The following is a 16,853-nucleotide window of genomic DNA, read 5'->3' on the forward strand; positions in this document are numbered from 1 at the left end:
TTTTATGAAAATCGTTTTTATTTTTATTTAAGTCTATATATATATATATATTTATGTTGAAAATTAAGAAAATAAGAATGAAATATCATTTTGATATGTCACGTCATGCGGTGGTAATTAAATTATGTAATTAATTAGCAAATTAATGATGAGTGAAAACAATTAATGATGCATAATCCTTTTTAAAGCAAATAGTTAAGTTGATTTGATGTAGTCATGCACTGTTTGACTTCAATTAGCATTAAAGCTCATCTTAGAATATGATTGTGTCTAGAGGCTACTATATAATGGAGTATAAAGTCAATAAGTGCCATCAATGACATCTTTGAAAGCAAGCCACATGTATGTACATATATATATATGTATGTATGTATGTATATCTTAATATTACGACAATCACAAATCCACTCTTTAAATATGGCCGTATTCTATTGGTAGCATATATAAAGTAAAGTCACAAATTAGAGGGTTCTTCCTAATTATGTGTTTTGCGGGTTTATAAGTATTCTTAAAATACTTTATTCTTTAGCCAAAAATAAGAAGGTAAGATGTTTTTTTTTTTTAAATAAAAAATAAAAAATAAAAGAGTTTTAAAAATATTTTTAGAAATATTTATTCTTAATGTTTTAAAATACTTTTTATTTTCAATTTTAGCTAATTTATTTTGATATCTTTTAAAATCAACAATGTATTTTAACAATGAGATATTCCTAATAAATAAATGTATACATGTTTTATTAATTAATCAAATAAAAATACTTATTTTTCCAATTAACACTTACTTTAAATGCAAAATCACTTATATATTGATAACATTTTGTTAAATAAATTTAATGTTTATTTTTTATTATAGTTTCAGTCTTATTTAAATTATTTATTATTTATTATTTAATAAATAATGAACTAAAAAATTATATCTATTATTTAAAATGATAATAAATATTATATATATATATTTATTGTAATTTGTCTATTTAAAATTTAGACAAATAATTAAAAAAATTATAAAATAAAAAAATTATTGACATCTCAGCACCTGAGGTGGTATCTCGAAGAATCAATCCATAAACAACACAAGACACAATGCGTCATTATTCCTCTGGCAACATGCAAACAGAGGAAATTGAAAGACAAAGGGATATTACATAACAAGATAGAAAATTTTAGCTTGGAAATTTTCCTTCAATTGAACATTTACATAAAGACTTACGATTTTTATTTTGATAAGAATTATATTTTTATTTATATAAGATTAAGAGAAACTAAAATTTCACTCAAATATATTTTTAATAATTTTAATTGATTATAGTAAGACATTTTGTGAAAAAAAAAATAAAAAATTCATAAGATAATTTGGATAAAAAATTAAATTGTTATTTTTATTTTATTAATCACAATTCTAAGAATGTGATGAATAATTATATTTTATAAATTTATTATTTATTTTATTAATTATTTTTCATTAAAAAGATATGTCAACAAAAAAAGGAAAAACGAGTCCAATTTAATTCAATTCGGACAGCACAATCTTCAATGTGGTCTCTCGTGTGAGACTAAATGGTTGAGATGGCGTTGTAAGGTGGTTGGAAGAGGTATTTTTTATTCTGATCCGGAATAGGATTAAAGGAACTTGCTAAACAAATTTGTTGAAAATGAATTTTACTTCAAAGGACTGGTTAGCCAAACAAGGGCGTTGAGCAGAGATTACCATTAAGAAAGATCACCATGATGATACTTTTTTGCATTGACTCCTCCTGAATGAGACTGGAGTGCTGCTGCTCGTACTTGATGTACATACTGTGCTACTTCTCCTCCAATTATTTCTTCTTTTGTGAAAAAAAAAGTATTTTCTAAATCGAAATTTCAGATTTCATAGGTTAAAACTTATTTTTGGGTGATGATATTTTGATTTTTTAAATAAATTTTCAGTCTTTTTCTTCAAGTATCAGGCTTGATAAATGAAATACAAAAGAAAAAAACAGGTACATGTGTCATTAAAAGCTGGTGAGTATAGAGTATTTGCGTAGAAGATGAAAGAGACTGAGCATAAAATAAAAAGTTAAGAAGCTAATAATAAAATAATGGCCAAAAGGAAATTTGTCTTGTAGCAGAGTGACTTGCAGATAGATATAGTGGAGAGGAGAGAGAGAGAAGGAGAGAGAGTCTGAAGAGCTGACAAGCAATGAAGTCATGCACATTTGAAACTCAGTTCTTGGAGTCATGGCGATTCTCCTTTTAAGAACTCTATATGATAAAGACACTCCCTTTTCTCTTCATTCACTCCCTTCGTTTTCCCCCCTCCTCTAATTCCATTACTGCAAAATCTTTTCTTTCCCCTCTTCATCTCTGCTGTTTTTATATATATGCTTATAAATATTTTAAATATACAACAAAAAATTCACATCAGCCTTGCACAAATATAGCCAGACAAACACAACCCAATGAAACTCTTTTCCTGATAAAACCCACAAACCTCTCTTTCACTCCAAAACAAAATCACAAAGCTCAGTCCTCTCTCGTGAATCTAAATACCCATTTCGAAAAAAAGAAAAATATACAATTCACGTTACCCGTAATAACACTTTTTTTAATCTTCCTTTGCTCTCCTCACGCATGTTCTTCTCTTGTTTTCCCGTTGTTCAATGAGTTGGGTTCTCGTAAATCTTGTTTGGGGGGTGAATGGGGTGTACACTGTCTCAATTAGCTGCAAAGTTTGCGTTTTTTCCTCCTTCTCCACCGACGTATCAGATCAAGAAAAGTGACAACGGAAAGCTCACAGTGGTTTCTACTTCTTTATCATTGCCTATTCATGTTGCAGATGACAACTCTTTGGATGTCCTGTTGGTTGATACCAAGCGTGGAAACAAGATTGTAGCTTTTTATCTTAAAAATCCATATGCTCGTCTCACTCTGCTTTACTCCCATGGCAATGCTGCCGACTTGGGCCAGCTCTATGATCTCTTCGTGCAGCTCAAGGTCAATCTCAGGGTTAATCTAATGGGGTCAGTGCTTTTATTTTTCTGGTCATTTTTGTATTTTTGAAAATGGCCAAAAGCTTATCCTCTGTACATTTTTTGTTGTTGTGAAGGGACATAATCTAGCTAATTACCTTACGGATTTGTTTCTTTTTTTTTTTTTTGATTTGTTGTCGATATTTACAAAGTTGGTTGTTTGAGTGGGTTCTTTCCCTTGTATAGTGGGATTTGTAGTCTGTTCTGTGCTAGTTATAACATGTTTGTCCTTTTTTGTTTGAAATTGTAAATCTTTTACCTTGTCATGTATTTGATTTGATTTCTTTTACTCTTTGTCTCTTGCATTTCCTCACTTGCTTCCAGGTTTATTTGGCTTTCAGATCTGTAATTAGTGTTGGATTAGGTTGAGTTTATGTTCCTATTGAATAACCAGAGATAATCTTTACCGAAAAAGAATAACCTTAGATGATGGTTTTTCAATGCTATTTTTTCCTGGTTTTTACAAGAGATGGTAAAGTTTGCTGGTTAAACAGTGTTTTTTCTTTTTATTTTTTGTTTATTTATTTCTTTTGGGTTGGTAGGTGTGTCGCCACCACTTAGCAGACCTTTTCCACCTTTATCCTTCTTGTTTTCTTGTTTTCTTTTCCAGCTTCTTTATTTTTTATTGTATATTTCTTATTCTCTCTGCATAAAGCATGTAACTTTTCCCGTCTGGATGAGATTGGAAATTGAAACAATGCCTTTTTTCCATTAAAATTTTCTGTCTCTAGCTTTATGAGGTGTATTTTTTCTGTGTTTAATCTTCTCCTACTCTCTGGAGGTCTGGTTTATCTTGTCATCCCGGTTGCTGTCTCTTCTAGATTTGGAAAAATCCTGTCCTCCTTAAACCTAAGGAGTGAAAATTGAAGGTCATACGTTTTCTCCGCTATGTTTTAGCTTATTGACTGTAGAATTATTAGATATGGTTTTCTGGGTTCCTCAGATTTGTGGTTCTCTGCTTCTCTGTTTATGAGGAGCTTGGATCCAGTATTGTGGTATGGTGTTATGAGTCAGATGTACAATTTTGATGCAGCATTTGCCTTGAATTTGCTGTGGTGATATTTATTATCATAATTGGAATTGTATTTGATCTTCTGCTCAATATGATGTAGATATGACTACTCTGGCTATGGAGCCTCAACCGGCAAGGTATGTTATCATCCTCTAATCTCAAACCGATAACAAATATAAAGATAGCTACTTCCTTGGCTCTCTATGTCTATTGTTCAGCAAAAAGTAGTGTGAGTATTTCTTGTTTGGTGTCCGATACATTTGTATTGCTTCTTTTCTATTCTATATGTTATAACACGGTCTAATAATTTGTTGAGAGAATGCTTGTTAACATAACGCATCTGGAATTTGGATGCTATTTGATAGATATGCCATGGAAGTTTAGTTTCTGCTTTGGGACGGATTTCATAGGAGAAAAACTGGATTTTGGAAGTATTATATAATGATAGGACTTCTAAAATATTTGAGAAGCTTTTGCTGCTAGGAGATGGTATAGTTGTTAATTAATCTATATGATGCCATATGCTCAAGAATTCTGTTCTTGCAATCTTTTTCTGCTCTCTAATCTATGATGATATTTATTTGGAAAAGCTTAAATTATGCTTAACTGATTATTTGCTTCCTCGTGCTTCCAGCCCAGCGAGTTTGACACATATGCTGATATAGAGGCAGTTTACCAGTGTCTCCAGACTGAATACGGAATTAGCCAGGAAGACCTAATTTTATATGGTCAATCGGTTGGAAGTGGTCCAACACTGCATTTGGCCTCCAAATTACCCAGGCTGAGAGGGGTAGTTCTCCATAGTGGCATCCTTTCTGGTCTACGTGTGCTCTGCCACGTCAATTTCTCATTTTGCTTCGACATATATACGGTACACCACTATTATCATCAACATTTATATTAGACATGTTAATCGTTAATTGTTTCGATCTCATTCTTCAAGTTTGGACATCAACATCGTCTTGTTGGTATTTTGTTTTCTTCATAAATGCAGAATATCAATAAAATCCAGCGGGTGAAATGCCCTGTGCTTGTAATACATGTAAGTTCTCTTAATTTCTTCTGATAATTGTATTGCCTACATTAGATGGATTAAATGCTTGGTATATCTTGATTCTTGACGCTTGATGAATGATGGAATTCTTAATTCTGCCTGGCTAATACCTAACCTCCATCGTTTGAAGGATGTCTTCAACACGAAAAATTATTCAAATGGAACATTCTATGAGACTCTATCCAAGCTACTGCTTCTCATGGTTGCTAATTCCACCTACATAATCAACTGGATTTTATTTGTTTGTTTCGTATATCAGCTTGTGTTCATCAGGAAATGCCTTACTGTTCCTTATTTTAAACAGCGGTATGTTAGTATCAGTCTAATAAAGTGTTTGGTATTTTGTTTGTTGAATACACTCTAAACCAGTAGACTCAAAAGATGCTTTAGAAGCCTATAAGAGTGCTTGCGTCTGAAAAAAACATGAGATAAATGAAAAGAATGGAACTTCTAATAATCTGGATTTGCAGCTTACGAGCTACCGATTGAAAGAAAAGTTAGTAGTTATGCACGATATCTTTTTCTAGACAAATTCTATGCACGATATCTTGATTACGAGAGTTATCTTTTAGGGTAATTTGACTCTTAATCAATCCATTGGTAAGGGAATTGTGGATGTGGTTGGATGTGCACGTCTACAGTAAGCATAAGCAATTAATCTTATTAAATTTCCATTCACTTTTTCTGGGTGAGGTGGGGAAAGGAATAGAAGAGGTTTGAGAGTGTTGAAAATTTTCTTTCATTTATTAACTTTTACAGCAAATGCATGCTTTTGTGCATACCAGGACCAAATTTTTAGACTTTACTAATTTTTTAAAAAATTGTGGTCAATTTTTATACATGGATGGCTCTTCCTAGAACTCTGTATTATGAAATTCTATGAGATGAAAAGTTGGTAGTTCCATGGGCAAGTCGGAAATTCTATGTGCATGCTATTTAAACATTGGCCTTTGAGATTAAGCACTCTAATTCATCTCTAGAAAAATGATTTCACTTGGAAGAACTGAAATCAAGTAGATTTCTTCTATTGTTCTTTCCCAATAGATTGATGAGGACCTAAAGAAAGATCTTTTTTCCAAAAGAAAAATTGCTAATATAAAGAAAGGCACCTAGGCTGCCACTTGCGAGCCACATATAAGATAGAACTATTACAAAAGAGAATTAGCCAAAATATCAAGAAGGTCCTCTAGATATTCTCCATTGAGGAGAGGATGTGTTTAAAATAAATATATTAAGGTGTGGAACCATAGATCTCCAATTTAGAAAATCTAGAAACATGAGCCTCAAAATTCCTTCAGTTACTTTTTCTCCGAATAGTCGCAAAAGTGAAATGAGGAGTAAGGGCAATGATATTCTTCTTGCTCTTGGGAGAATCTATACCATCCCAAGCAAGGAGCTCAGCTGAACAGATTCAGTCACTTCCCACAAAATAGAGAAAGGTTTTCTTTTAATATAGAGAAAACTTTTCTTCAATAGTAGGTATTCTTTCTCATATGTCATCAGGAAAGGGGATTTGCCATGGTCGCAATTGACGGAAAAAATACCATAAATTCCTCAAAGAGATAATTACTTATGGACCTCAGACAATGTGATCTGCATAAATTTCAAAAAATCTTGCCCCCATTGTAATGTTGAAATGATTTTGCCTTATGGAGCCAGTATTCTTTCTTCTAAGATCTGTATAAAGATAAGTTATTATATATAGTTCTACGTACAACTAATTTGTTTATATATAAACTATGATGCCATTCCCATTATCGTTCTCTATCTTAAGTCTCGTTTCTTGTTATTCTTTTAGCACTTTCAGCCAGTTAAGCATATAAAGCATATGTTCTAATACATGGGAGAGGAAAGAATGTGTATTGTTTGTTGAGTTTGAAGGAAAAATTTATTTCCCCCCTACCCAGCAATGAAAGAAGATGTTGGCTTACTTTTGGTTAATGGAAAGGAGAAGAAAATGAAAATCTTACTAGTGGAAGTACCGAAATCACTGTGATGTGAGATTAACATCCCCTTTCATACACGTTTATACATGTGCAAGCAGTCACAAACAAGGAAAAATTGGGAAACAGAATAGAGATATTTTAGATCCTAACCTGAAATGATATATAATTAACATCTGTTAGTAATTTTCCCACCATTGGTATAAGCAAGTAAAAAAATTTCATTCTTGGTCCATGTGAGACTAACATCCTCTTATATTGTTGGTGGCAATTTATAAGAGATTTTGAATCCAATATCAATAGTAACAAGAAGTTGGGCCTTAATATCAATTGATGTAGGAGAACATATGAGGGAGGAAAAATAGAAGAAAAACATAACTATACAAGCTGGAGTTTTGATGTCTCATTTACTCTTGTTTGGATGTTGAACACTATTGCAAGTTAGGAATTGATACTTTGAAAGTTAGCCAATGCTACATATAAGAATTTTTATGGAATTTAGTTGCAACTCCATGTGTTCAGCTAGAAGATTGTGAAAATTTTTAGTACAACAAATAAAAGTGATCTCATATAAAATTCTAAAGTAGAAGTTGCATGCAAATTTCATCAATTTCAGTAGAACATGTCGAATTCCATGTGAGGTCTTCTTTTTTTTTTTTTATTTGTTTTCTAATGGGATTTGCATCTCTTCCTAGTTGAATTAAATAGAAAGTGACAAATGAATTTCAGAAGATTTCTCGATTTGTTTCAGACATAGCTTAAATCTCCTTTTTTTTTAGAGAGAAAGTGTAGTATTAATAAGCACCAATGAAGTTCAACCTGTGTCAAAAAATATTTATTAGTCTGATTAAATATCAATTAGATCCCCTAACTCCCTCGAAGTATAAAGAGGTTGACCTTTTATCAAAACCCCTAATTTCTGGAGCAAAGTATCCTTATTCTATTAAAAGACAATTCTATACCCTCAAAAACTCTCATATTTCTCTCTTTCAGCCAAATGGATAAGGCCTAGATGCTTATCTCATCGTTTATCCCCTCAGAGCCTCTCCATGCTCATATATCTTCTTTGACTGATGTGGCGACAGCTCAGTTCCAACAAGCCATAAGTGAAGCACCGAAATTGGTAGGACATGTAACACCAGGGGAAAAGGTGCTTGACAGTCTCTGCTATTCCCTTGCACATAAGCATCATTCCACAACTTCCTTCCCCCTTTTAATGAGATTATCTTGAGTTAAATATAACCCTTTGCTGCTTTTTCAAGCAAAAAAATGCCACTCTAGGTGATGCCTTACTCTTCCAAATTGGTTTCATGAGAAATCTTTGACATTTCTTTAATTCTTTCTCAAATGGGCTTGGTATGACTTTTAGCGAAGAGGCCTGCTTGAACTGATTTTACATGGTGGCTAATCCAATGCTGCAGACAGTTTCCCATGTGATGACAAATGTTGAATTAGGTTTACATCCTTATTTATCTTGAGATTCCTTATCAGTCCACTGCTCATGCTCCATTATCCAAAGACATAAAATAAGAATGTCACTGTTGCCTCTTTGTTGCAGCCCAGATAAAAGATTATAGAAAACTGTTGCTCCAGTGTTCCTCCCTTCAGCCATTCATTCAACCTTACTCACATCTTTTGGCCTGATCCAACCCCCCAAGGAATGCATTTCTGGAACTCCCCTTTTCCAATGTTGATTCTCTCCATAATCATCCCCTGTGGATGTTTTGAGTTTCTTAGATACTAACCTTTATTGTCCATGCCAAACTTGGCTTCTCACTCTTCACTACAACTGTCCCTTTCTCTTATGAATTACCATGACCATTTTGCCTATAATGCTTTCTTGAATTCAACTAGAGATGATGTCTAACCCTCTTGTATGAATTGGATCCTTTGACTGCTTCCCATGCTGCTAAACAGAAATTCTTTTCCTCTAAATCGCCTACAGGAATCTGTATTGGATAGCCTCTAGTTTTTTTGTCATGCTCAGTAGAATTTTTATTGACAAATAATAGATTGAGAAATTGATTAGTGTTCTTTTGATGAGTGTCAGTCTATCTCTTGTTGGCAAAAAGTTCCTTTTTCATCCTGCTAGTGTGGTCTCAAATCTACCTACAATCGGGTCTCGAATGATAGTGCCTTTAAATTTATCTCCAAGGGGTAAGCCTAGATACTTTGTTGGTAGTTCTGCTACTCTACAATCCAGAATTTCAACCAAGATATAGCCGAGTTTGTCCTATATCCAACTGATACAATTAAGACTTGGACAAGTTGGTTTTTCCAACTGGGATCAGTTCAAACGTGGACAAATTGCTTTTTAGCCTAGAAACTGCTTGATAACATAAGAGCACATATATGATGTTCAATAAAAACGGAGGTTTAGTCATGCAGAGTGTTGAAGATTAATGTAGAAATTATAAATTATTTTATTTATTAGTTTGAATTGAAATATGATTTATCTTTGATTAGATTTAAAAGATGTTTATATTTTAAAAATTATGTTATTAGTGAAAGTTTATTTTTTAGGAGATTTAATTTATATTTATCTATTGGATAGTAGTAGATTATTTTTAAGAAATCTGAATTTAATGTAAATCTATTTAAATGCACTTTAAGTTATTAATTTTGGAGTAAGTGAAATCAATGGAAGTTTAGATTTTCTTCACATTGAAAAAATCCCAACAAGTGGTATCAGAGTCTTTATTGGTTATGCGTATGTGAAAAAATAATATAGAGAGAAGAGCAATGAGGAAAAGAAGAAGAAAAAAACCATGGAAGGAGTCTTCATTGCAAAGATGTCAAATAAGTCTTCATCAACATCAAAAAGGAAAAATTTTCACCATGCAGAGTATGCAGAAAAAACAATCATATGATGAAAAAGATTGTTAGCATAAAAGTAAATTATAATATTTTTATTGTAAAAGATTTAAGCGTATATATAAAAAAAAATTGCATATTGAAGAATGAGCAAACAAATTTTGCTTAAGAAGAAGAACCTTTTTTGAAAATTGGAGAGATGTACTCCAAGAGATTTTGATGAGAAGTGCATCAAATAATTGAAAATTGATGAGAAATGCATCAATAATCGGAGTTTGGCGAGAAGCGTATCAACAATTAAAGAGAAGTACTTCAAAAATATAAAAATCAAACAAGAAATATTAGAGAGAAGTGTTTCAGTAAAATAAATTTAGTGATTATAATTTCTACATTAATAGAGAATATTGAAGACCAATATAAAAATTATAAATTATTTTATTTATTAGTTTGAATTTAAATAGGATTTATCTTTAGTTATATTTAGAAAATGTTTATTTTTTTAAAAAATTATGTTGTTAGTAAAAGTTTATCTTTTATAAGATTTGATTTATATTTATCTTTTAAATAGTGGTAAATCATTTTACAAAAATTTGAATTTGGTATAAGTGTATTTAAAAACATTTTAAGTTGTTAATTTTGGAGTGAGTGAAATCAATAGAAGTTTAGATTTTCTTCACCTTGAAAAAATCCCAACACACAGCAATAAGTTGTCATATGCAAAAAATAAATAGGTTCTCTCTTCCATATTGTCGTTATCTGCTAACTTCAGACCCTCGAAGAGTTGTGTCTCTCTAGCCTTTTTGATCAATTTGTTGAGCGCCTAAGTCACTATAATTTTTTTTTTGAAAAAGATTGGGGATAAATGGTCTCCCTATCTCTGTCCCCTGGAGGCCTTGAAGAATCCTGACAGTCCACTACAGCAAAAAAGCAGATTTAGTGCATGTCTTTATTCATACATTCCATTTGGTACCATTGAAAGTAAATGCCTATAAAATTACATAATGGTTCTGTCAGGTCCCTGTGATACTTACGACTGGTACCATAGGGAAGAGATAATGCAGAAAAGAGAGATTTCAGAAATATAGAAGTAGTAATAGAATGAAGAGACAGAAAGAAAGAAGAAAGAGAAATTAAGATAACCTAGGAATTGGATTGCTGATTGTTCTCTATTGTTTGTGCGGATAATTTCTTGAACATGCTTGAGTTTCTCTTCCTTTGTTATATGCATGCGTAAGTAACTCCTAGACTTCTGCAATAAAGAAATAACAGCCTCAATTAGTAAACAACAGCTGCATATATATGTAATTAGGTGGCTAGAAATTTTTACTCCTTAACAAAGATTTTTGTTGGAAGTAAGCTTTAATCAACCCACATTTCTGCTGTTTTCCTAATCTCCCTCCCCCTCTCCCCTGCCGGTAGCTTGCATCATGACAAGTTCATGATACTAGAAATATTCATTTCATTTTTTCCACACGGGTTTCATGATTAATAATGTTAAATTCTTTGGTTAGATCACAAATGCATTTTCTTGGCTAGAGCTAGCATATTATGACTAGGGAGCGCGATCAATGGTCCTGCGACAGTATTCCACGTCCATCGAACAACATGTTTATGTGAAAGTTCTTTTGGTGTACAGCAGATTCTGGCCACCTGGAATCACTGTAATCCTGCGGAGGATTGTGATTTGCTTTGATGGAAGTTCCTTTCATATTTCTAAATTTTCTCCATGATTTACTCATTCCATGTTTTAACTGGATCATGTTTCTAATTTTGCAATTCTCTGGTCAATTTTATCTGGAATGTTAATTTGTAGAAAATGCTGAAATGGGTTTGGATGAAATATTTTGCAGGGTACAGAGGATGATGTTGTGAACTGGTTACATGGTAATGGACTGTGGAAAATGGCAAGGGAGCCCTATGAACCATTGTGGATTAAAGGAGGGGGCCACTGCAATCTTGAGCTTTACCCTGATTACATACGCCATCTCTACCGGTTTATTCAAGAAATGGAGAACATAACCACAGAAATCCGCCTTAAAAAGATTCGACAAAGTCTTGGTCTGCATCAGAGAGTAGATGCTACTTCTGCAAGTGCTAAAAGGTGCTGTAGGATCAAAATCTGGAGACCTAAATTCTCAAGCTGTTGTTGGAAACCTAGCTGCACAAAATGCCATTGTCAGCCCAAATGCCCAGGATGTTGGAGACCAAGCTGCATAAGATGCTGTTGGAAGCCAAAATGCCCCAAATGTCCCAAGATTGCCCGGCCAAGCTGCTGCTTTAACTGTTTGCATTGGTGATGTTGCGAAGGAAAGAATGGTCAGATAAACGAAAAGCCAGATGGCTAACTGAGTATAATCATAATCTTGGATACTTGTATATAGATTTGCTGAAATTGCTAACAGCCCTCTAATCTTGTGCAGTAGTGTACAAAAGAGGAGGTAGTCTGATAATCTTAAGAAAAACAACAGGAATGATGTTGGTATATTCATATTCCTACCTGGGACTTCGATTTTATTTGAACTGACATTGGAAAATTCTCGATTTTCAGTAATGAGATTAATGGGTCTATATAAACAAGCTTCTGTGCAGCTTAGGCTTATGACTTATATGGATGTTCTGATGTCGTGGTCTAAGACTACAGTTTGATTTGTTTGATGTAATGACCCTGCCCTAAGAATTCCAGAAGTTGGAGTTGTTCAGCATCTAGTTAAGATTTTTTGGGGAAAGAAAAATTGAAATGGAGTTAAAAGATTCACATGAAATGGCTCTTATGATTGTCTTTTTGCCCAGCATTTCGGAAACTCGGTTGCTATAATTGTTGGATTTGGGCTTTGGTCATGCTCCATTCTGCCATATTTGCATATAGAGCAAGAGTAGTTGTACATCGGTTTTGAAGATGGATACAAACGTGCATTTTGTAAGCTTGACCCGGAAGCAGTCGCGTTAAATGGAGAATGGAGCTTGTACAATCAGATGATAGGGTGGCTTTAAGGGCAGTAAGTCATTCGATTATGAAATTTACAGAGTTTGAAGTTTGTATATGGAGTCAGGAGTTATAACATGTATAATTTGTTGTTTTGAGATTATTATTATTTTTTTAATTTTAATCTCATGCTGTCAAAATCAAATTTAAGAAAGAAAGAAGATAGTAACCTCTCGAGAGTTGACGAGCTTGAGGTAATGGTATTTTCAAACCATAATTATTACTTTAGTCTTTTAATATTTTTGTTTTTTTTTTTAATTATTATTAATAAAATAAATTATAAATTTTATTAAATTAAATATTATAAATCGATTACTATATAAATATAAAATAATAATAATAAATTTAACGTTCTCAACATAAATTAATTTTAAAATTTTTAAATAAAATTTAATTATTTTCATTATTAAATCATAGTATTAGAGATAATATTTTTCAAAAATAAAAGTGAGAAATAAGGAAGTACTATATTTATACAAAACAATTACATATCTATTAACTAGTTCATAACTAATTAAATGTCTTTCTAATTATGTACATCATGGGCTAATTAAATAAGTTTAAAAGGTATGAAACCATTTATTCCTAATGTTTACAATATTAGCTTCAATACCTTCAAAAGTTCTCATATTTTTTTTTTTCCTCTCCTTTCACACAACCCAAAAATTGGATGACGAGGTCTCATGTATGGCGAACGTAATCAAATAGAAGAAAGCAAAAGTAAAACAGAAATTCAGAAGCTAATATATTATGGAAAATCTGATAAGTCACCATTTGGCTGCAATTGCCATTTCCCAAAGTTTTGAATTTTGCAAAGGAACAAATCAACAATTACCATCAAACAGGCTGGAGTTTAGCATGCATACATACATACATACATTCAAATAATTATATATAACATTAGAAGCAGTCTACTTTTGACATTTTCTTAGACAGCTCTCTTTTACCTGTTTTGATAATATAAGACCAATCTTGATTACTATGTCATGTTAAAAATAAACAATTCACTAACATTTTTTAATTAACTTTTGCAGCCCATTTCATTTTCTTCATTCACACACCCACAAATATTATATATATATGTAAAAAATTCGAATGATTTACTAGGGTTTAAATTTAGATCAATGTTCAATATTTGCAATACCATCTCATTCATACGCCATGAAGAGGGCCAGCTAGAAACAATGTCAACTTGTTTTTTCACTTCAATTTATAAATCGATAATCCACTCATAGTCCTTTTAATGTTGTCAGCAACTTAACTAGAAATATATTTGGAATATTTAATTAAGTACGTCGAAATAATAATATATATTATAATTACTTAATTATCAACTAATTTATTTGATTTCTTTTATGTGGAAGTGATTAAAATCTTTAATTAGGTGGGTTGGGGCAGAGAAAATTATTTTTTTTATTATGGGTATATAGTTGACCTAATAATATTCTTATCACTATTATTTTAAAAGATTAAATGTAAATGTCTGAAAATTAAAATGAAACGAATTTATATTTTAATTACGGAAATAAATGATATAGTTAGGATTTTTATTTCTTACATAATAAATTTAAATAACTAATAAAGTTATTGTAATGTCCCTACTACAGCGGTTCGTAAAAAAAAAAAACAAAATCATGATTAAAAACAAATAAATAGATGTTCTTGGAGGTTAACCTCCACAAACACTTGAAGAGAGTTTAGGAAGTAAATTACTTACAACCCTCTTACTGATCGGAATATAGATTTTGGTTTTCTTGATTTGAAATGGTTAATAAAAGGGTGACCTACACTAGCGTAGTAAAAATATTACACTAATAACTGATATAGAAAATCGCAGGTTGGTAAAAATCACAAAATAACTAATAGAACCATTAATTTAAGTAAATTCATTTAACTTTAAAATATTTATTCCATACTTACCGTTATGAGTTTTCCAAAATTAACCTATGAAAATAAGTAACCAGATAACATTTTAATTTCATGCACAAGTGAACAAAATCAATAATTCTCTCTTTTAACCTACTTACTAGAACCACTAGGGGTCCATAGAGATATCTCTCTACTCGTGAACCCTATATCTAAATTTGACCATTAACCTGGCCGTCTCCATATCCCGTCCGTTAATGGGTGTCAAACACACTATCGCCTCGGTACCCCATCCAGTATGAGAGTGAACTCTATCTCCTAAACCATTCTGGTATGAGATCTCTCAATCCCGTCCGACTGAGATAATGTCCACTGTAGGGTTCTCTATGTACTGGGTCAATCCACTATTTCCCAAGGTACATAGTAAACCTTTCGTATATAGATTTTCATCAACAAAACAACCACCAATCGCATACTAGCATCTCATTTCATATTCACAGGTTAATTTAAATTAACAATCGAGACACATGGTTATTTCCAATCCATCAATCAGATCAAGTAAATCATGGTTAGGCAACATAATCAATAAACAAGAAATAATTCAAAATAATAGTTTGAAGCGCACATAGAGGATAATAAGCAATTTAGGCAGTATATAAAAGATAAATAGGCAACATAGATAAGTTAGGATAATTAAACACTGATCAGTTCCTGATTCCACTAATGACCCGTAATTATTGTTAGAGTTTTTTCTAATTTTTACAGAACATGAGATTATTGATTATTAAGCTTTAAATTATCGTAACAGAGAATAAGGTGAGAGATCCTTACCCGGATCGGTATTTCGAAGCGCCGTACTATCTACTACGCCTCCTGACGGGCTCCGAATTTTTTAAATTTTTTCTGCAAAAATTAAAATATTTGTCACGTACCCAAAAATATCCCAACAACCCAAAATCGGTGTTGAAAAATCTTTTCAGCTAATTTTAGGGTGTCGACATAGTGGCAGTTTGCCTCGGTCTGACCGATTTTGGCCTATTTTGGCCGATTTTACACTTATCCCTACGAAAAAATACGTTATGAAGATTCAGTTGGCCGAAAAAATAAAAAAACTGAAATCTACCGGTAAGGGGTCTTTGGGTGCAGCGGCTCCGTTGGTCCTTATTCGTAGCTGGGGTTCTTCTTCGGTAACTTGCACTAAAAAGAGACGGTGAACACAGTGGTCAAAGAATAGTGTGAAATGAAATATAGGAAGGGAGTAATCGGAGATGGTTTTAAATTTTGATCGGGCAGCTCCGCTGAGCTTTACTCACCGTTTCAGCTCACTCGCTGTCCCTTTTGCCCCGATATGACCATAGGGAGACTCGAAATTGAATTCCGAGCGGGAAATAGAAAATTTTACATTTTTTGGCGGTCGGCGGTGGCTGGTGGTCGGTCTCTTTCTTCGCCATCTAGTTGTTTTTCTCCTGCGAGGGTTGGTGCGGCTAGGGCTAGGGTTAGGGTTCCCTGGAACGCATACTTAAATACTCACTTCATGTCGATCTGGGTTGTCCGTTCGGGCATACGTAACCTCTCTCGTCTGTTGGATCTATCCTATTCGGAAAAAGAATATGGACCGTTCACTCGCGCGAGATAAGATCTGGACCATTGGATCGTCGGGCAGGCAGATCACTCACATGACCTCCCGCGTGGTGCTGATGTCAGCAGGGTTGCCACGCAACGTGCTCTGGTTCATCGAGCCTGCTGACCGGGCCGTCTGACGTGATCAAACTTTTTATTTTTGCGATTTAATCCCCTATTTTTAATTTTTCTTTAAAAAACACTTTGTGAATTCAAAATTTCACATATTTTTCTTAAAATTATTTTCGATTTTGTCTGTAATTTATTTTTTTCTAAAAAATTTAATAAAATCAAATTGAAATAAATTAAATTAATTATTTATATAATTTATTATAAATAAAAATAATTATTTTCGACTGATCATTAGATCCGGATATTATATTAAAAATATGAGGTGAGAAAAAGTAAAATTTATGAAATATTTTATTATTAATTTTTTTTAAAAGTTCATAGAATATTTTATGAGGATATGATATCATATAAAACAAATTAACCATTTTATAGAAGCAAACTAATTCATATGATAACAAATTTCTTCACGTAATTACAT

The 16,853-nt window shown here is 32.5% G+C and overlaps 1 protein-coding gene across 1 annotated transcript; it reads left to right on the forward strand.

Moving 5' to 3' along the window:
* Positions 1-2,124: 2,124 nt before the first annotated feature.
* LOC110817201 (alpha/beta-Hydrolases superfamily protein) lies at positions 2,125-11,875 on the forward strand. The gene is given in 6 exon segments (XM_022045640.2): positions 2,125-3,002; positions 4,124-4,160; positions 4,658-4,894; positions 5,018-5,065; positions 11,685-11,853; positions 11,856-11,875. Coding segments are annotated over 6 exon segments (831 nt in total). The 5' UTR covers positions 2,125-2,679; the 3' UTR covers positions 11,873-11,875.
* Positions 11,876-16,853: the final 4,978 nt, after the last annotated feature.

The sequence above is a fragment of the Carica papaya genome, chromosome 3 (assembly GCF_054855325.1).
Source record: "Carica papaya isolate Zhongbai chromosome 3, ASM5485532v1, whole genome shotgun sequence".
Classification (NCBI taxonomy): Eukaryota; Viridiplantae; Streptophyta; class Magnoliopsida; order Brassicales; family Caricaceae; genus Carica; species Carica papaya.